The sequence below is a fragment of the Colletotrichum paranaense genome (genome assembly GCF_030867605.1).
Source record: "Colletotrichum paranaense strain IMI 384185 chromosome Unknown Scaffold_13.1, whole genome shotgun sequence".
NCBI classification, from domain to species: Eukaryota; Fungi; Ascomycota; class Sordariomycetes; order Glomerellales; family Glomerellaceae; genus Colletotrichum; species Colletotrichum paranaense.
In genome coordinates, this window is record NW_026848971.1 from 13,191 (window position 1) to 33,689 (window position 20,499).

At 54.6% G+C, this 20,499-nt stretch overlaps 4 protein-coding genes across 4 annotated transcripts; 1 reads left to right on the forward strand and 3 right to left on the reverse strand.

The window, feature by feature from the left end:
• Window positions 1-1,939: 1,939 nt before the first annotated feature.
• CPAR01_13469 (uncharacterized protein) lies at window positions 1,940-10,897 on the reverse strand (the record flags this gene model as incomplete). Its single annotated transcript, XM_060497723.1, has 1 exon — window positions 1,940-10,897. The coding sequence occupies one exon, from the start codon at window positions 10,895-10,897 to the stop codon at window positions 1,940-1,942; it is 8,958 nt and encodes a 2,985-aa protein (XP_060343191.1).
• A 2,795-nt stretch (window positions 10,898-13,692) lies between these two features.
• CPAR01_13470 (HET domain-containing protein) lies at window positions 13,693-15,474 on the reverse strand (the record flags this gene model as incomplete). Its single annotated transcript, XM_060497724.1, has 1 exon — window positions 13,693-15,474. The coding sequence occupies one exon, from the start codon at window positions 15,472-15,474 to the stop codon at window positions 13,693-13,695; it is 1,782 nt and encodes a 593-aa protein (XP_060343192.1).
• Window positions 15,475-15,913: 439 nt separating this feature from the next.
• On the reverse strand, window positions 15,914-16,791 carry CPAR01_13471 (uncharacterized protein; the record flags this gene model as incomplete). The annotated part of the gene is made up of 4 exons (XM_060497725.1): window positions 15,914-16,224; window positions 16,276-16,392; window positions 16,450-16,563; window positions 16,668-16,791. The coding sequence occupies 4 exons, from the start codon at window positions 16,789-16,791 to the stop codon at window positions 15,914-15,916; spliced, it is 666 nt and encodes a 221-aa protein (XP_060343193.1).
• A 1,099-nt stretch (window positions 16,792-17,890) lies between these two features.
• CPAR01_13472 (RNA recognition domain-containing protein) lies at window positions 17,891-19,985 on the forward strand (the record flags this gene model as incomplete). The annotated part of the gene is made up of 6 exons (XM_060497726.1): window positions 17,891-17,894; window positions 17,972-18,028; window positions 18,148-18,189; window positions 18,321-18,419; window positions 18,470-18,766; window positions 18,820-19,985. 6 exons carry the CDS (start codon window positions 17,891-17,893, stop codon window positions 19,983-19,985), a joined length of 1,665 nt encoding a protein of 554 aa, XP_060343194.1.
• Between the last annotated feature and the right edge of the window lie 514 nt (window positions 19,986-20,499).

Genomic DNA, 20,499 nt, shown 5'->3' on the forward strand with positions numbered 1-20,499 from the left:
TACAGTAGACAGGAGACGTGGTTGGTACTAACGAGGTGTCTTTCCAACTGAACCTCTCCTCCAGGTCTAGACCTTTTAGTCAGCCCGTGGCTTCTTCTTGAGGCGCTCCCTGCTGCTTGCCTCACGGGTTCACTTTCGGTTGGTGAAGCTTTGCCCGCATTGGCGCTGTCGATTGTGGTGACTGGAGCTATGAGACAAGCCTCTCGTGGGGAACGGTGTAAACCATGTAGACCCAAATGCCTACCTCGGGTCGCTCATACTGTTCCACAAGGCCGTTTCCCTTATGCTCATGTGCGATTGAGGTGCCCGCAAAGGGCAAACCATCACGAGCTCGGGGAAGAGAGAAGGTGCTAAGCAGTCTCTTGCAAACAGTGTTGGCGAGCTTAGGCTCATGATACTCCTGCAGGCCAATGACCCTTGGCCATGCCCCTGTAACCAGGCTGAACTTCTGTCCCGGATATATCGTGCATCTACTTGGGTATAATGTGGTACATTGATGCGACATATTGACGCGATATGTCAGTGTAATGTCTTTATGTGAAATGGACAACACCAATCCTCCTTTTCCAGCCTTTGATCCCGCCAATTCCACAGGCGTATCCCTAGGAGAAACACCCAATACCAGCATGTTCCGTTCCGTTCCGTTCCGTTTCGGGGAAAGGGAAGAGAAGAGAATGGTCATCATAATCTCCCGACGACACCAGTTGATTGATATGCCTGAACTGAGCAATGCCGGCCGTGGTGTTTATAGAGAAACAAACTTGGATTTCTTTTGGATGGGGCATACTCATGTCAAAGGAGATGGTCAGATAACGAGTGAAATTTCTCCGAGCCGACTTTCCAAGCTGGCACTGTCTGCCTCTTTCGAATTGTGCGTTCCTATTTTGCATTTCCATCCGGGCAAACTCGCTCTCGGAATAAATTACAGAGACGGCTTGCTGGATCAATATCAACCAAGTCACTTTTGTTTTATTTCACTCACGGGTATTCATCAAGATTCTTCGTTTGTAAACAGGTCTGGTGACGACTTGCCCACTCGAGCAAAAAATCTACCTTTATACTTCCTTTCCCCATCCGTTTGGTATCTAAAACCCCTTACCACGACGACGCCAAATATAGAACTTGCATTGCCGCCAGTTGGATTATTTGCATCATACATCTTTGTAATCCACTAGACCATTCATTCATGGAGGAGAGGCGAGCGAAGGCAATGATCGCGATTGAGATGTCGTAATGAATAGGTAGAATCACGATGTCGAATTTGGAAATTCAAATGGCTTCAATTCACTGTCAGAAGGATTCCGCGTACCCAAAACAGCTTTCCAGCTCTCTTATTCAAGGCCTCAACTGATACCATCCCCTGTCGTACGAGGGGTTATCATCCCTCATTCAATGTTGAACTTGGTCTACCTTTCTATTTTCTTTACCTCTTCCTCCCAGTCCCGTGTACCAGGCGTATGAACTCTCAACATCGCAAAGTGGACTACATCTTCGGAAGGAAAGCATATCAAGGGTCTAGATAGTAACTCCTAAAAAGAATAATACGTTCCCGCTTGCTAGCCCTACCTTATACTATCTACATCTCCTTCCTCTTTTTCTACATCTCGCCTCTCGCCTCACCAATCCCCCAAAAACATCACATCGAAAGCACTCAAGACCAAAAAGCAGAATAATGCAGTCATACTATCAGCATCAGAAATAGAACGTAGTTTGAATTTGAATATTTCCACAGCCAACGCCGGGTATTTAATCCCCTCTCCCTTCATCCTTCCACACAAAAAAACAAATCTAGTAGTTTGTCCCTCCCATCCCGCTCTTCCAACCCCGAGTCTACCCTTCCATTTGTTGAAACATAATTCTTTACTTCCACCTTTTTACTGTGCTCCAAAGGCAAGCAACTTCCATTTAGATTACAACCGCAGAAATCAGTTGGACCGCCTTATGACCCAGTCTTGACCCGGCTCAAACCAGGAAACCTCTTCGTACCCTTGGGACTCTCAGGCGCAGCATTCGCGTCCTCGTCCTCCCGCTCAGGCGTATCTTCCCTCTGCCCCTGGCCCTGACTACCGCCAACCTCCTTCTGATTCCCATCACGCTTCCGATGCGTCAGCGCACTGAGTTTATCCCTCAAAAACCCGCTCCCGGCAGACCTCCTCCGATCACTCGACTCCGCGCCCGTCGCAGACCGTGAAAGCGAGCGGATCGTGCCCCCGCCAGCCTGGTCAAACGGCGCCAGACTACTTCTACTAGAAGGCCTCAACAGCTCGAACCCCAACCCTTGCGTCGGCGCCCGGCTATCGAGCGGCGTCGGCGGCGTCATCATGAGGAAACTGGGGACGGCGGGCTGCTGTTGCTGTGATTGCTGCGTTTGGAGACTTGACTCGCCCATCCGACGGGACCGCCCGCTTGCGACGCTGGAACTCCGACTCGTCGACCGCGGGATGGGAATGCTGCTCGCCGAGCTGCCGTGGTGCGAGCGCGGCGGCGAGCGGGAGTAGTCGACAGGCGAGTTACCGTATAAGCTCGACGAGTCGTCGCTGTTGTTGATGCTCTCCGCGTCATGCTGGGACGACGACGAGGGCGTGGGTGCGATGAGCGAGGACCCGCTGGCGAGTTCCCGAAGCTTGCTGGCTTGCGTGTTACTTGGGCGATGCTTGAACTTGTTGCCGATGATGGCACCGGTGTGCGAGATGAGAGCCTTGATAACTGCCTTCTTGAGCGCGAGAGCCAGGTCGAGGTTCGACCACGTCTTGTTGCGCCACTCGACCGCCGGCATGCGGAATACAAAGTCGTGCACGTCCTCCACGTTGCGGTTGTCTTTGCCCTTGTAGCTGAGGCAGAGCACCACCGAGGGCATCTTGATTTGCGCAAAGGTCATGTAGTTGCTGGCGCGTGACATCATCTTGGTGAGGTCATCCGAAGGTTTGGAATCCTCCGCTTTTGATTCCTTGCGCCGACCAAAGCGCGACTTCTTGTCACCGGGAAGTGTGCTCTCCTTTGACGAGAAGCCGGTCGAGGTACGACCGATTCCTGGGCGAGGCTCCTTCGTCGACTTGAGTGACTCGTACGAAGGCTTCTTGGTCGGGACCTTGCCTGTACCGACGGAGCGGAAGAGACGAAACGTATGGCCCTGGCCCTCGCCTGTGTTGACCGTGAGTGACTTTTTGCTGTTTATTGACTTGGTCGGAGAGTCTGAGTTCAGTGTTGGTTGTAGACGCAGTTCCAGCGAACCCGGTCGTGTGCTGAATCCGTCCTTATCGCTAGCAGTCAGACGACCAGAGCCAGACATCGAGTCGTCATCTTCATCGTCGTCCTCAGTGGGCTGGTGCTTGAGCATAAAGGGAGAATCGTTCTTGTTCTTGTTGTCGCCGTCGATGCCTGGGAAGATGTACTCAAACACCCTCTTGCCAATCTCACGTTCCAGTTGGATCTTCATGGGGAACAAGTTGACCTCGAAATGATCCATAACGGGGATACCAGCGATGGCTTCAAGCATGTACCAGTATACGCGAATCATTTCTTGATTGCCCATGTCCTTGTCGCCTTCGGCGTAGGGCGCAATGATCTCCGGGTACATGGCGTCAGGAAGTAAGTTCAGTCCAAAGACCTTGCCAACCCTGATCAAGTTGATATGTGACCCGTCTGCGTTATCAGTACGATCATACTCCACATCCTTGAGCTGCAGCTCGACGAGCGGTTCCTTGTTGTCTCGAAGCATGTGCCAAACCGTGTCGCGTGCTGTGATGCTCCACCGGAGTAGAGCATTGCTTTCCGAGTTCGTTTCGTATCTCCGCTGTGAAGACGTAATGGCCTTCATCATGAAGAAAAGTTCGTCCTCGCATGCTGCTAGGTCTCGTTCAAGAAGAAGCCTGTCCTCCCAGCCGCGCTGGTCCATGTACTTGGAGTATATCTGGAAGTGGGACTTGATGTCCTGAAGTTGACGAATGCGCTCTTGCAACTTCTCAACCATCTCAGGCGTACCGCTGAGGTCGCTGAAGTCTGAAGCGAGCATGATCTTCTCAAGGCGCTCCGTCCGTGTCTTTTCGAGAGGCTCATTGTACATGAGCAGATCCAGTACAATAACGTACATGGCGTAGTAGTCACCAGAATTGCAGAGTGCTCTAGCTTGCGGGAACTCTACCCAGAGATTATCCATCTTCCTTTCGTTGCTGGGCTGGGATGGATCACCAGCGCCCTCAGTGTTGACCTCATCATTGTACTTGAGACGCAAAGTGTTGTACTTTTCGTAACGAAGCATCGCAGACGTCTTCTGCACCACTCTATTAAAGCCGAAGGGATCCGTCTCAAAGTCGAACATGACTTCCATGGGAACCCAAGGAGGCCATGACGACGTGGCAGGAGTGCCGTACCGACTGCCGGCGTATGTGGTGACGATTTCGGAAAAGTACGACTGATGAGTAACGAAAAACTGTGTGCTGTCCATGTTGACGAGGAATCTTCTCTGCACGAGACCGCTGACGTTGTCGGCAAGTCTCTTCTTGTCCATGACCTCGACAACCTTCAGTTCCATGCCCTTCGATGTGAGAATGACGACATTCTTCTTGTTCTTGTCGCTTTGCAGTTGAATCTGCGGGGCAATGAGTCGGACGTGGTAACTGTTCTGCGGCGTGAATTCATCCGAGATACCGCTCGACAGGTCATCAATCGGCACGTTGGGCACGTCTTCGCCACTCTTTCCATCAGCGTTGACATATTTCTTGCCGTCCTTGAGGATATTCTTAATGCGATCTTCAATATCCTGTTTGAACTCGCGTTCTGCGGCATCGAGGTCGGGAGAAGCACCAGCTGTAGCACCCCCAGTCGGCGTCCTATTCTTGCTCGCAGGCTTTGGATTCTGCTTCGCTTTGTACTGCTCTTCGACAATGTCGAGGATGAACTTGACGGCAGGGCGAGACAGGTAGTAGACGAAACCTCTGCGCTGGCTGACTTGGTGAATATAACGAAGCACAACATTTCGGAGAGTGTTGTTCCACTTAAAATGAAGGTTGTGGATGACGAATCGGTTGTTGAAATCACTCTCGAATTCTGCTCCCGAGGGTATCGTAAGAGAGTCGTCTTCTTTATCCAGTCCAACCGATTCCTCAGACGCGTTGCTTTCGCTCTCTCTCATGAAGGGGTTGCTGCCGTTGATTGGCGATTTGCTGTTCATTTGACGAAGCATGTTCTGGAGGTACGCCTTCTTTTTCTGCAAGATGCCACCCTGCTGCTGGAGGCTCTCAAACGCTGTTACCAATTTCGGATCCTTGCCGTCGTCACGCACAACCTTCAATTCGGCTTCTCCGAGGCTGCGTCCGTAGTTTTCAATTTGAGCATCCAACTGAACCAACCGCTCTTGGATGAGTTGTGCTTGTACTCTTCTGGGATCGTCATCGTGGCTCATGATACAGAAGTGAGTCGGCTCATCGCCGAACGGGCTTTTGCGGTCCGGATCACCTGCAATGACGCCGCCAATATCAGTTTGTCGGAAGTACGTCAGACGCGGCGCAAAAGCGAGTGGAAGGATTTTGGTGTCCGGGTTAGGCTCTGTAGGCAGGATCCAATCCAGCTCCACGAAATCGTCCATATCGATCCAACTGAGGTCATTATCAGGAATGGTAAAGCGGGACAGGTCTGTGCTATCGTCGCGTTGATTCGTTATTAGGTCGCCCATCGTTCCCTTCTTGATGGCTTCTGTCGTTGATCCTCGTATACTGGCCGAAACAGCACGAACATCGGCTGCTGCAAGGTCGAGCTGGGCCGCGTGAAGCTTGATTCCGCTCGTCTTTCCCTTAGTCTTGCGACCGCGGTCTCGGGTATTGAACTCCTCACGTCTCTGGTGCAGATCCAGCATGAAGCTGTCGAATCTGACCTTGAGACCCGTTGCCGACACCCCACTGTCCGAAGCATCTTCAACATCCTTATGCTTGTAGATGTGACTGAGAAACAGCGGTGCCAAGAGGAGATTGTACTTGATCGTGGAGAGGTGTTTACCGAACTTTTTGCTGTTCCTCTCCCGACCCGGCCAGAGCGGACCTTGGCGGATGGGCAATGCCATAGCACCACCGAACAACGACCACCACGCAAAGAAGTGAGTAAAGAAGCGAGGTGTACAATGAACCGTGTTGTAGCTCCTAGACGGTTCGACGTTATTCGCCATCCAGTCACGGTCGACCGGAGCTCGGACAGCAATCGACAAGTGAATATGCTGGCTCCGGAAACCGCGGAAAGCATCGTATGGTTGGTCCTCGGGTTTGACATGGTGAGGAGCGCGCAACATAATGTCGTAGTGCGGTCTGAACTCGAAGCTACGCTTCCCGTCCTGAATCGCGCGTTCAAAGACGAGGCCAGCCATCCACTGTACCTTGCCCGACAGCTTCATCACCACCTTTTTGAAGGACGCTCCGGACTTATAGCTGTCTTCGCTCATGAGGCTGTCGTCTTCTCCAGTGCGTCTCGCAGCTTCGCGGACTTGATGGCTGTAGTCGGGTATGGCAAGAACGTACTCCCCAGAGTCGACCGTCATGAACCGCTTCGGATCGTCGTCGGCATTGATATTCCACTTGACTTCGTTGCGCCAACACATCAGGAATCCTGCGCCGTTGCCTGTCACACAGTAAGGATCACGAGTTCCCTTGAGTGCGAGATGCATATCACCATCGCCTCTCCACGCCACGTGTATTCTGGAGTGGAAGTTGAGACGAATCTTGTCCCAGAAGCCGACTCTTTCTGATGGGTCAATCTGAGGCTTAGTAAAGGACTCGATACCCATCATCATGTCTTGAATGGCTGGCTGATATGCTGGACCCCAAGTGATCCTTGTCGGCAGAGCTGTGTTGATTTCGACGCGCATGTTGGAGTACGACTTGACTGGTCCAATGGTCCGCCGAACGTCGATCGCGAAGCCACCCTCGTTGCTACCGCCAGGTTCGTGGATCCGAGGAGGAACAATGTTGACTTTGATACGGCGGGTAGACTCCATACCTCGGAACTCCTCCGCTATGACGAAGTTTGTCTTGAGCGACATAGCTGGTAGCCTTGTCGACTGGCCTGCCTTCAGACTGGGGATATGAATCAGGGGGAGCGGATAGTCGCGTAATGATATCCTCGCCTCACTAAGGTCAATCGAGACATGCATTGGGACGAGCAATCCGTACTTCATGTCCTTTGGCATTCCCTTGCCGACGGAGTTGATAAAGTCTGGCAAATCCTTCATTGCGAATGTAGGCTTGTCAATGACGAACTGGAGATCGGTGATGAGTGCAGACGCGAGCGCGGGTCGCTGTGGCACTTCGAGGATGTTCTCCGTATCCTCCAGATCGTCAGGAAGCTGATCAGGGCCCCAGAACAGACCTCGAATCTCCTTCATGCCGTTCTTGGCCATGACGTAGAACCGATCGATCCGCTTCTTCCAACTTTGTGCGTTGTATGCATCCAGTCTCGCCCGTGCTTCTTGTTCGGCAACCTTGGAGGATCCAGTAAGGCCGACTCCTTCGCCATCGGGGTCGTATCGCGGCGCTCTGCCCCTTGAGCGTTCGTCTCTGCTGCTAGGCCGTCGTCCATCTGCACTTTGGCTCCTGGCCCATGACGCACCATTCTGCTGTCGTCCCCTGTTGAAAAGCGAGCGAGCACGCAGCTTGCCTGACTCTTTTCTCGACTCTTCTTCGCGGACCTTTTTACTCTTGACTTCGAAGGCTTCTTCACGGGCGAGTCGTTGCATCTGCTCCACTCTACCCGCGCGGTAGATCATTCCGAGTTTCCACTCAAAGGCTCCGTCTTCCATCTCAAAGAGTAGTGAGCGTGTCCGAATAGATACCTTTGGAACGTTCTTTGGTCCACCGGGGACCTTGTCGAGGATGTACTCATTCGTACCCGTTTTGAAGCGGTGGTGAAGCTGCTTGATCGACTTGAGGGTATTAATGATATTGTCGGAAATCTTATTGACCTGAACCTCGTGGGGCACGGCAAATCTAATAGCGTCGGAGTTGACGTCGATCATCTTGTCTTCTTGGAATTCACCACCTGTCAGCTTGCGCCGCGACTTGCGATAGTCGACACGGCCTCCTTTGATGCTGACCATTCTGGCCCAAGTGCCTCGCATCCTAGGTGGTTGTACGTAGATCCGAACAAGCTTGGACGCAATGTACGGCGAAGACCATCTGTGCCGGCCAGCCTCGACGCCATAGACCTGGACCATCAACTGAGGATCATTCGGCAACTCGGCTTTGATTTGCACCAAGGCAGCTTTGAGGTCGATGGCTACAAGCTCAGGCGTCAAGGTGGAGTAGTCGCTCATGTCGATAAAGGGAGAGCCTGGTGACATGGGAGGAGCCAGGAAATCGGCATTGCCGTCTTTCCGTGGCGTCGTCGGCGACATTGGCGGCGACGCAACATCTTGGCCTGACCTCATGAAGGCTTTTCGCAGAATCATGATGGCAACACCGACCGAGTAGTGGCGGAAGAGAGAGTACTGCAAAAGAACAGTCCGTATCGCGGCATGAATGTGGAAGATCGGCCCCTGCTGGTCACTGATGGCCTGGAAGGCCACCTCAAACCGCGGCATATTGACAAACGGCTCCAGCTCGACCCTGTCCTCTGATTCAACAATGTAAGCCTCGAGGCCACGGACGTGGAAAGTGACCCTTCGTCCATCACCATGGTTCTGCTGCTTCTTCCTCGGCGGTGGTGAGATTGGACTTTTGAGCAGGTCCGAGTCAGGGGCCACTGTACGGCTATTAGCCCTACGCCGCGATGGCCGCCGTTGAAGCCCCTCGAGTCTTTGCGCGCGGTACTCTGCGGAAAATTCGTCGAGCTGGAGGGACACCCCGCGGGTATCGTCCGAGATGTCCTCGTCAATGCCCGCAATCTCGATGCTGAAGTCTGATGCTTGGAGTTGAAACTGCAACAACCAAGATGGCATTGCGCGAAGGAAGTTTTGCTTCTTGGTGGACGTGTGTGAATTTGAACGCTTCTCGGGCTCGACGTTTAGCCTCAGCTGTCGCACGATCTGTCTAAGACCATCGGTGATCTCGGGGCGCACCATCTTGATCGAGAAGGTCTGCAGATTGCTCGAGGCAACGACATGGACGTCTGGCGTAGCACTGAGTTGCACCTTAAGCTCGAAGGACTCGGTCTGAATCAAGTCGAATCGGTTACTCGATGACGTCTGATAGTACAGTTCGTGCGACTGGATCCTCATGGTTGACGCGAGCGAGTAGTGCAAGTCCTCCACCGTGGAATGGAACGATTCCATGTCGAGTGATATTGACGAAATGGAGGATATGATGAGATCAAAGTCGTCGGCTGCCGCGTGCTGGTCGACTGCGGGCAAGGCGACTCGGAGAACGGGCTCGTGCATGGTGAACTTGATATTAGCCTTGGGCAGGAGTCGTGATATGAGCACATGCCGCGGTTGACGGCTAGATCGTGACCTCTTGGAGGACTTTGGCTTCAGCATGGCGACGAGGAGCGGCAGATGGCGAGGGTCGAGATCCACCGAGGGGGAAGTTACTACGGAATTAGCGAACAGTATGTTTGCGTTTCTCTCCTCGGCTCCCACATCCTGCGCCATCTCGACCGTCTTGGACGGCAGCGTCGTCTTGACAGTAGTTGTCGCCATGGGGATGTAAAGCAGCCTCTCGGGTTTCCCGTCGCCGTCGTCGACACCGACGGAGATGGACAGGGCCGCGGCGAGAGCCTCGTGGGCGATGTCCTTGGACGGGAAGTACATCCTATGTGACGGTGACTTGGGGTCCAAACGGTGCAAGTCTATACCGACTTCCTTCATCGACGCATTCAACAAGACGGGCTTGGCACTAGGTTTGACGGACTCCACCCTCTTGGTCATGCCAACAAAACTGACTGCAAACTGGACCTCCTTAACGCCCCTCAAGATGGAACTGACAAACTCCTTGGAATCGGACACGGTCTGAATTAGATCCTGGTTGGTGCTGCCGGGCTGGGCGACCTCGTGTATGACCTTGTCCATGAAAACGTCGGCTGGCTCGTCGGACAGGGTGGACGAGCGCGCGGCCAACTTGCACTGCTTGAAGCGATCGGCGCACACGCGCACGTCGTCGTAGGGTACATGAACACGGCCCAGCTTGAGGGCAATCGCAGCGTCCCGCAGGCCATCCAGCGCCTCGTACAAGAATCCATGGATATTCAGCGTCGCATTGTCGAGAATCTCGAGGGACTCCTTGCCCTCGGGCGTGAACAGGACACTGCGCAGTGTCATGATCCACTCCGCCTGCCGCTGCTTCTGCTTGTTCTTGTCGTTGCGAGCCTGAAAGAAGAAGCGAGCGCGGTCCACCATCTTGCGCCGCGTGTCGACGGCGACGGTCAAGCTTCCAAACTGGACGTCGCCGACGTCGACGACCTTAATCGTGGAGTTTGTGGCGACGACGTCCACCATCCGCAGCCAGTTGAGCTTGCGGTGCGCCCTCTTCATCCGGTCCTTGAGCTTCATCAAGTGCTTCCATGTCTCGCTCCGGGGCGGGGGTCCGCCATTTCGACGTATGAGTGGCACCTTGGGCTGTTGTTCGGCGTCCGGCACCTCCGGCTCTTCCTCCGCGTCGGTGCTGCTGTCGGAATCGGTTGAGCTGTCCTCGCCCTTCTTGCCGTCCAGTTCGCGGATGTCGACCGTGACGGTGAGCTCGCTGATGACGACGCTCAACCAGGTGGGCTGGGCAAATGTTGGGCGGTGGACGTTGAGCCCGAGGCCGCGTACCTCAATCTTGAATCCATCTCGTGGGGTGTAGGCGAGTCTCCGGAGGGAAAAGTAGCCGATTCGCTGGATCGATACGCCGGTGAGGATTCGAATGACGGCGAAGAGGATAAAGGAGGACAGGTAGAGGAGGACGACGACGCCGAAGAGGAAGGTCGGATTGAGCAGAGCCATAGTGAGTCGGCAGAACGACTCGGGCGATCGGTGGCTCGCTTCGGTATCTGTATCACCACCACCATTAAGACAACGTCAGCTTTCCAACATTTCCAGCGCAAGTAGCGTGAATGCGAATAGTACACGGAGAAAGAAGACCATGTAGTTGAAATGGAGACGCAGAGGCCAGGTCGGCCGTACCTGGAAAAGACCCAGATCTCTATGGTATCCCGCACGTTTATCTCCGTTTCCTGCAATCCGAGTGCGCCATGTCGTCGATCAACGGTGCTTGGGGGTGTAGGTTCGTGGGTGTGTAGAGGTAACACTCGGCTTTGGGACAGCAGAGTTTCGGCGCCTTCGCGGTTACAGTTGTCGACGGAAATGTGCAGTTTAGCTAGCTAGTGCGGTTGGCCGATCGCGAGTGTTCAAGAAATCGACGCGCAGACGGTTGCAGGTGCGGATGGTGGCGGGTGAGACTGATGATCGGATCCCTTGGCTGGCCCGGAAGGGAGGATGGAAATATGGTGGGATCGGAAATGGGGATGTTGGTGGGAGGTTTTGGGGTAAAGCTGGCTGCGATGTGGTGCAGGGCGGAGATAGAGAGACCGAGAGAGAGCTCGTTTCGTTGGGGGCGGCGGGCGGAACCAAGATGAATTGAAAGAGGCTTGCTTAGGTTGGACGCGTCGGATTTTGCCTATGGTAGAGAACGAAAGTATAAAGAGAGAGCAAAGCAAAGAGGAGGGCAAAGGTGCGGATCGGAGGTGCTGGTGGAGGATGATGCAGGTCTCGCTCGTCTTGTCTTGCAGAAGAGTGAAGCAGTCCAGGTCGTCGCTACGGAGTGCCTAGATATGAGCCAGGAATTGGCGGAGGAATTGGGACTCGCGGTTGGGATTTGCGGTTGGCGAAATGCGAGAAGACGTCGTTCGTCTAAGCCCTTGTCGTTTTCTTATTGCTCGGCACGAGGCGGCGGCGGCTGTCCACACGGAACCCTGCTGCCGGTTCTGGATGACAAGAGTAATAGTAGATTGCTCCTATTCCCGAGGTGCTCCAGTTTCCAGTCTCCAGTCTTCTTCCCTCCAGATAATGGGGTACTTCCGACTCCTGGGCACCGGAGCAGCGGTGCAGTATTCGTACCTGTCTCGTCCGTGTGTGGGTGTGTGTGAGGAGTGGCCCGGATGATCGGATAGCTCAAATAATGATGAGATGCAATGGGGCTTGTGGGCGATAAACAGCGCGATGGCGTACCTTACCTCAGCTAAGGTAGATAAATGTACATAGGTACCTTAAGCTTGCTGAGATACCTAGTCAAGCTCAGAGCAATACCTACCCATTTGGAAAGAGTACGGATACACACAAATGAATTCCATTAGCCACAATTATTACTGGTAATTAGTGCGATGACCAGAGACAGGAACGATTGGTAAGACTCGGGTCTAGACAGAATGGGGACAAGCACGGTTCGGTCTGAGCTTGGCTTGGGATTGCACAGGGACGGACGGGGGCGGCGGAATCCAGGAACAGGGCTGTTGGGGAATCTGGCGGGTGGAAATGAAGTCATGGTCAGCATTTCATCCACTCTCATTGATGGCCATTGAAACATGCTGGTAGGTAGTCATGTAGTCTCTCTCTAAGTTAGTTATTTTATGACAGGAAACATGTCATGGTGCATATCGAGGGAAGAGACGTGGTGGAGTGGGAATGCGTCCGATTGTCAAACAAATACCTTGCTTAGCTAAGGAAGGGTACGTAGACGTATACTGTGGTAAGTACAGAGGCCCGGAGTCATGGCTCCTTCACTCCCGAGTCCCCGTCCAATCGATGCAGATCCCACCCTCGGCCACTTCCGGCCTTGCCCAATCTCCATTGGCTCATCCGTCTCTTAAAGTGGGAACTCCCGCTCGCCTGGTATCCACCTTACCTGCCAGCCACCTCGTGGTACCAGCCGCCCAGGTGCAAATGCAGCTCATCGGAGATCCTCTTCCATCAACCTTGAATTCAACAATTACTTGCATCACTAACACTAAACACTTGCATCAATGAGGGGCCGAGCTCAAAGTTCAACCATCAATGCGCCGCTGCATCGGACGGTACCATCGCATTACGCCTCAAACTATTGAGCCTGTGCCTATACCTGATTGTCCGCCCCTTGCCCTTGATATCGCCGAAGCTAAGGGCTGCTCCAAGAATCTAGCACGTGCAGCAAGCGCGCCTTCCCAGTATCGTTCCTCCCTGAACGTGCTATTATGATGTAAGCCATCGGACTTACGAGGAACTCATGTGCAGAGACTTGTTTCGCAGACCGAGATATTGTCTCGATGAGTGAGATCTGGTAAGCACGACAGGGCGCATAGATACGTGCAAGGACCAGGACCCTTTCCTACCCGCATTGTGAATTTCAGCCTCCCCTCACCCAGATCTAGCCAAGCTCGAACGTGCCTTCGGACAATCTCTGGGCCGCATTCAAGGGACCAGGATTATGGATCAAAGTCTGACCCCAGAGTCTGTGACTGTCTTCCGGTACATCATTTACATGCAAAATCTCGAAACATATGTTTTCCTCCTATTTACCAAATATCCAGCCCGTCAAGCAAACCCGACCGTTGGAACATCGGGAGCTACCAAGGGACTAAGCTAGCCAACGTCGAAGCTACATGACAAGTCCATGGCGAACCCAAAAACGAGTCATGCCCGACAGTATTCTAGCTCCAGCGGCATGACATCTCTATCCATCGACGTAGCTACCTACTCATATTAGCTAGCTGAACTTCCGGTCTTCTTTTCCCCGTCTTCACATCAACGCGGTTGAATCGATCTAATTAATGGTCTTTATCAAAATACAATGGCACGACCGGACAATACCCATCCCGCGGAGGATCATGCTTCATCCCGACCTCAACCTTTAACCCATCACACGTCGCAGTATCCCCGTGCAACGCAAACCACGACGTCTCGAGCAGAAAGTCCATGAACCGCTTCCTCACGTGTGGCGGCGAAAGATTCTTACCCTTGTCCTCCCGGAAGAATATTTTCTTCCACCCGGACGCCTCGCACCACATGATGATGAGACACCATCGCCGCGGCCTGCTGAGCCCGGCGCCGTTGCCGTTACGGCTGCCATTACTACTGCTACTAGTGCTGCTGCTGCTGCCGCCGCCGTGGTTGATGAGATTCACACAGAACGCGTGCACCTCCTTATTCGCAAACGTCTTGCTCGCGTGCGCTGCCGTCTGTAAGTACTCCTGCGGATCAGCCTCCGCGTCGTCGCCCACCTGCCACGACTCCAGCGCGTCGTTAGAGGAAAACAGTTGGAAGAGTAATTCTGGTGGCTTGTCGGGCTTAGCATCGTACACTGGTAGAACCTGTTTGTGAAAGGATCTTGACATCTTGAAGCCCGGCAGCTCCGAGAAGCGAGGGAAGTATGACACCGAGGCTGAAGAACCGCGACCGGATTGCTGCTGCTGTTGGCGGCGGGCAGCATATCGGGCGGGCATCGATACGTTAGCCAGCGGGATCGGCAGGTTTGCCTGCGGTCTCGACCTGTGCCGTCCAAACGTCGACGTGAAGGACGTGGTCCAGAGCGGGATACAGATGACCGTGTCGTCGTGGTCCTTGATATCGTGCCTGCAGTTGATGGCCGCGTACACCGTTGTCGAGGATGTCGTCTTGATGAGTGGCAGCGTCATGCTCAAACCCAAGTTCGTCATTGTGAATTCCTTTCCCACGGACCAGTTGTCGTCCGCAGCGGTCCTGCACTTGACGACCTGCCCACACCCGGAGAACGCAGAGGGATGCGGCGCCAGTAGAGTGACCCAGAGGTCGCGGCGGGGGTCCATCGTCTTCTCGGTCCAGTCCCACGCAAAGAGGCTCTGGTCCGTCGAGACCTTCATAATTTCTTCCTGTAGTCTGCGAAAGGCCTCGTGGCCCTCGCCGTAGAGAAGAGGCATATGAATCTGGAAAATGCCGAGAAGGCAGTACGCTGTGTCCTCGGTCCGCGTCGTCTGCCGGCTGGACGCCCACGACATCCTTTTGGCGACGCAGGCGGAGGAGAGGGTCTGCGGGTAGATGAGGACGTCGACGTCGATGCCCGTGATGGAAGCGATGGGGTACGCCAGTGTCTCCTTGGTCCCGATGGGCTCCCACGTGCCATCGTAAAAGGTCATGTCCGCGGGCGCCAGCAGCTCCTGTAGCGTCCAGCCCCTCGTGAACCACCGGCAATGACGCAGATCGGCCCTCGCTGCCCCGCCAGGCTTGAGGTCTTCCAGGTAGACGTAGCAGATGGACGCGCCGCGGTACCAGGCGAACATGGAGTTGATGGCCTCGGAGAGCTCGGCGCTGCTCTTCTTGTCGATGCAGTTGGTATCGACCCAGACGTGGCTGATGCCCTCCTGACGGGCGATGCGGCACGTGTTTGCAATCTTTTGGAACCCGCGCTTGGAGTTTGTGCGCTTGCGGGAGCCGAGGTCGTCTTCTTGCCATAGCAGCCACTCTTGGAAGGTGACCTCTTCGGGGCCCCAGGTGTGTGAGAGGATGGCGTATTTGGGGAGATCAGAGTCGAAGAAGTCTTCGAGTTGTAGTGTTGAGGTGTTAATTAGCCTCATAGCGTGCCGTTCATGTATACATCGATTGGCGACAAAGTTTCTGACATCTGGAAATGCTTGTTGCGTAGTGGCTCCGTTGCTGATGTGAGAGAAGCGTTTGAGCCGCGGCTGCTCACTCTGGAAGACGTATCCAATAGCGTGAGGCTAGGTTGCATGCATGTCTGGCCAATCAACGTCAGCATGATCATAATGCTAGGGGTACTCTTGAATTGGGTGCAACTCCATCTGACACTCCTCAAGATCTTCATCTGGTGTTACGCGATGAACGAAATGGATGCAGCACGGATGTTAGTGCATTTGGGAAGGGTTGGCTCCTCAATACAAGTCTGGAAACGCTCGTCTGTGAAAAATGAATAAATGCGGTCTTGCTTGTTGGTACAATTTACAGTTGTAATGCTGACAGAGTTATACATGGTGATTAAACAGACGCAATGCTCGACTATCGAGCATCTGGTGGTTGCGGTGCGTCATTTGGGGGCGGCTGAGGAGCTGCTGCTTTTGCCGCGCGAAGCTCTACAATCTTTTCGTCAATGAGAGCAATCTCGGCGTCTATCCTGAGCATCTTTTCATCAATCATGTCGCGGTAGTCGTCGTCTGAAAGCTTCTTCAGGGGGCTCCAACTTGATTCGAAGATGCTCTTCCTCTTTTCCGTGACCTCGGGTCTTCCTTGCGATGCGTTCACAAAGGCCTGGCCCGTTCCGCCGATGAGGGAGAACACGATGACTCCGGGGATAATGTTTTTCGGGCCACCTAATGAGCGCGTTAGAGACTTCCAATATCTCAGCAAAAAGGAATGCTCACGAATCAGTCCTCCGACCATTCCTGCCGTGCCTCCCGCAAGGGTACTTGCTCGAATCTTGGATGAGTTGGAGAGCTTCTCTTCGCCGCCCCACGCGGCCATCACCACAGATCTCGAGACTATCGCGAATTTGTCAACACGCCTTCATGAGGAAGATGAGAATTACGGCAACATACGCCAGTAACTTGAACCGAGGGCGAACCACTGGATACCAGATGCTACCGCGAACAGAGCTGGTGTGGAGTCCCGGATAATGCCGGCGGCAATGCCACTGAACACACCGATGGTACCTGTCGGAGATGTTAGCCATAGAAGTGCAAACTGAATCGAGACGAGACAGACAGCCCTCAGATGATCAATCTGATGGGTTCTCATCTCCGATGTCCCTACTTACCAGTCATGGCTCCAACTTTCAGGGGCGGACCCAAGATGTCGACCAACCCTGGTGGCAGCAAACCTCGAGGCTGCCGTCTTGGTCTGGGCTCCTCTGAGTCATCCCTCCTCGCCTCATCTGACATGATGAAGGACTGAAAGATCGTTTTGCAGCGGAAAAAGATGACGATGAGGTGGCTTATAGTCGATGGGCCCGATCAGATATGTCGGTTGTTCTGGAAGCTTTGGGCAAGGGTGCAATACATGCATTAAACGGGGGAGTACTGATCAAGCGAGTTGGCGACGTTGTTCAAATGTTTCGTGCGGCTCAAAACAAGAATGGACCGTGCAGACCCGATAGATGCAAGAAAGGCGGGGGTGATTGTCAACTGCAGGCGCACATCATTCACTTTTTTTTCTCCTTCCAGGTTGATGATCTCAAGCTTGTACCTTGTATACGTACTTTCGTAGCTACTTACCTAAGGTGCTGAGGTACCAACAGCAGTGAAGGGGCCACCTGTGGCACGTCACAGCACAGCTAAGCACAGGGCGGTGGGCAGGGGAAATGATGAATGGATGGTGCTGCACGGGAGGGATAGAGGGGGAAACACAGGCGGGAAAAACGCTGAGGCCTCAAGGCTCACCCCGCTGAAGTCACTGGAAGCACTGGGCTCAGAAAGAGGGAAAAAACAGCTGTGAGCCCCTCTTTCATAATGGGAATTGTTCAATCACGGGTTTTCCCGGTGGTCCTGGCCCGTGCGTCTTTGGCGGGGCGCTAGGTTGAAAAAGTAAGCTAAGCCGCGGCGGGGCTAGTGCCTCCCACTCCTGGCCACCTCGAGAAAATTGTCCAACCCTCACAAACTTTCAATCACCCTCTGCCTCTCTGCTGCGCGGGTAAAACTTCGACCCTTTCCTCCCCCCCAAAAGACCACCAGCCCCAGCAAATCACCGCAAGCTGGGCCGTTTTTCACAAAAGTCTACTACGTCTCCGATACCCTCTGACGTATCGTCTGAAAAAGACTTCTTCCATCTCCGGTGTCAAGAGATATCCCTTTCCTTAGGCGACGTCTCCCTACCCCACGACACTGTGAAATATCCCTCGGACATTTCCAATCCTCTCCGCACCAACACTCCCACCAAACCCGCATCTTCAACCAACAGCCGTACCGTTCGGCTCTTACTACATACTCCCCGCATCGCGCATCGAACATAGTCGACGCGCGAAGCCGCCTCAACACCGCAATCATGGGTTCGTCCTACCCTGCTCGCTGTCGCAAGCTGCTGCGACGTCTCTCGCCCGTACCAAGACTAACTGTGTCATCATAGCGCCCAAGAAGAAGGAGCAGGTCAAGATGGCCCTTGGCGACTTCCTGCAGGACTCCAGTCAGTCGCACCCCCTCCGATACCTCCTTATACAAACGCTCCCTCGACAACTGCCACTGCCCACTTCATCTGTTGCTCGACTACCGGATTAGTACATCATCGACTGACACTTTATATAGGCTACGGCGGATCATGGGCTGATGAGGTCGAGGATACGTACAGTAAGTTAATGCTGCCTCAGAAACATCTTATTGGAAGAGGATGCTAACATCTTGTAGCCGGTATGCCACACTTCCACGAGCCAGCCTGGCGCCGCATGTATTTCGTTTCTTGCCTACTGACACCTTCGCAGGCACTCAGGCTCTCCCCGCTCCCGAGCGCGCTGGCTACCGTCCTAGCCAAGGTGGCTGGGGTAGCGGCGGCGGTGACCGTGGTGACCGTTCCGAGCGCAGTAAGTCTATCTCGAATAGTTGGAAATGAGATAACTCTAATCAGCGATAGGAGACTACGGTGGCTACTCTTCCATCCGCGAGAACCTTCCCCAGCAGCTCCCTGAGAGACCCCCCTACACCGCCCACCTTGGCAACCTGTCCTACGATGCCACCGAGGAGACCGTCAACGAGTTCTTCGAGGGCTGCGACATCATTAGCGTCCGCATCATCGAGGACCGCGAGCAGCAGCGCCCCAAGGGCTTCGCCTACGCCGAGTTCAAGGATCTCGAGGGACTGAAGCAGGCTTTGACTCTGGATGGCCAGACTTTCCAGGGACGTGCTATCAGAATCAAGGTTGCCGATCCTCGTGAGTACATATCCAGAGGCCATCCTCAAGTTGACTGCTGACACTTTTTACAGCCCGTGGTGGTAACCGTGACGGCGAATCCAACCGCGACTTCAGCGACTGGTCTCGCAAGGGTCCCCTGCCCGACTTGCCTGGACGTGGTGGAAACGATCGTCGCCCCTCCGACTTTGGCGAGCGCCGTGGCCCCCGTGAGCCTCGCGAGCCCCGTGAGGACGACGGAAAGGTCCGCGACTTTGGCAACTGGGAGCGCAGAGGCCCCCTTTCCCCCGTTGCTCCCAAGGAGGGCTCTGGCTCCCGCGATGGCAGCCGTCCCCGTACCAACGATGGACCCCGCGAGTTCCGCGACCGCCGCCAGTCCCCCGCCGCCTGGGGTGAGGGTCAGGGACCCCGCCAAGACTCCCGTCCTCCCCGCCCCGAGAGAGTCCCCACTGCCGCCGAGACCGACAGCCAGTGGAGAACCAAGATGCGTCCCGATGCTGCCCAGTCCCGCGACGGCAGCGAGGCGCCTTCTTCCCCTTCAGCCGCCCCCGCCGCTCCCGTCGGCCGTCCCAAGTTGAACTTGGCAAAGCGCACCGTTTCCGAGGCTCCCGACGTCACGTCTCCCTCCGGATCTGACTCCAAGGCCAGCCCCTTCGGTGCTGCCCGTCCCATCGACACTGCCGCAAAGGAGCGCCTGATTGAGGAGAAGAAGCAGCAACAGGCCAAGGAGAAGCGCGAGGCCGAGGAGAAGGCCAAGGAGGAGCGTCGCCTTGCCAAGGAGGCCGCTGCTAAGGAAGCCGAGGAGAAGGCCGAGCAAGAGGCCGCTGCCAAGGAAAAGGCTGAGAAGGAGGCCGCTGAGGCTCCTAAGGAGGAGGTCGCTCAGGAGACTGCTGCCGACAAGGAGAATGGCACATCTGAGGAGCAGAAGATCCCTGTCAGAGCCAAGGAGCCAAGAGAGCCCAAGGAAGCCCCCAAGTCTCGCGCTGCTGAGGCCAACAGCTGGAGATCATCTGGTGCCTCCCGTGGTGCCCCTACCGGACCCAGAGGTGGACGTGGTGGACCCCGTGGTGGTAGCCGATTCGAGGGAGGCCGCCCTCCTCGTTCCAACGGCCCTGCCGAGAAGCAGGCTCCGGCTGCCGCTGGCAGTGAGTCTGGCGATGCTGCCCCCGTGGAGGACGATGGTTGGACCACGGTCCCCAACAAGGGCCGTCGCAATGTTGGACCCCGTGGCACTGCCTAGGAGGTGGGCGTGCACAGTCCGTTCATCCTTCAGCGTCCGGTTGGACCCAGTGCGGTCAAGGCCGCAGTTGAGTCGGCAATTATCGCCGAGAAGATGCTCCCACGTGTTTGCTTGCGGGGCCTAGACGATATTTCTCGTCATCACATATACCCAGACGACTCCGAATACGATTCTGACGAACGACTTTACGCCACGAACCGCTTACTTGGGGCTTGAAGGGCATGGATTCTCTATTTCGATACTTTGCTTTTCGACACGACAATAACTGGCTCACTATGGATCTGCTGAAGGAAACAAAAGCTTTCCTATTTTACTCAGTACCCTCTGCGGTCTTTGGCTCAGGTGGCTTGCCATCATCCTAGGGCAAGATAGGTCTCCTCGGCTCAACGACTGGAGAAGGCGCGCACTTTCGCACGCATTCATCGGAGTTTGCGAAGTGGTTACTAAAAAAAGGGCTCATGGAAGTTGGAAGAAAAAGGGGGCTCATGACCATGTTGTTTTTTTTATTCTCGCT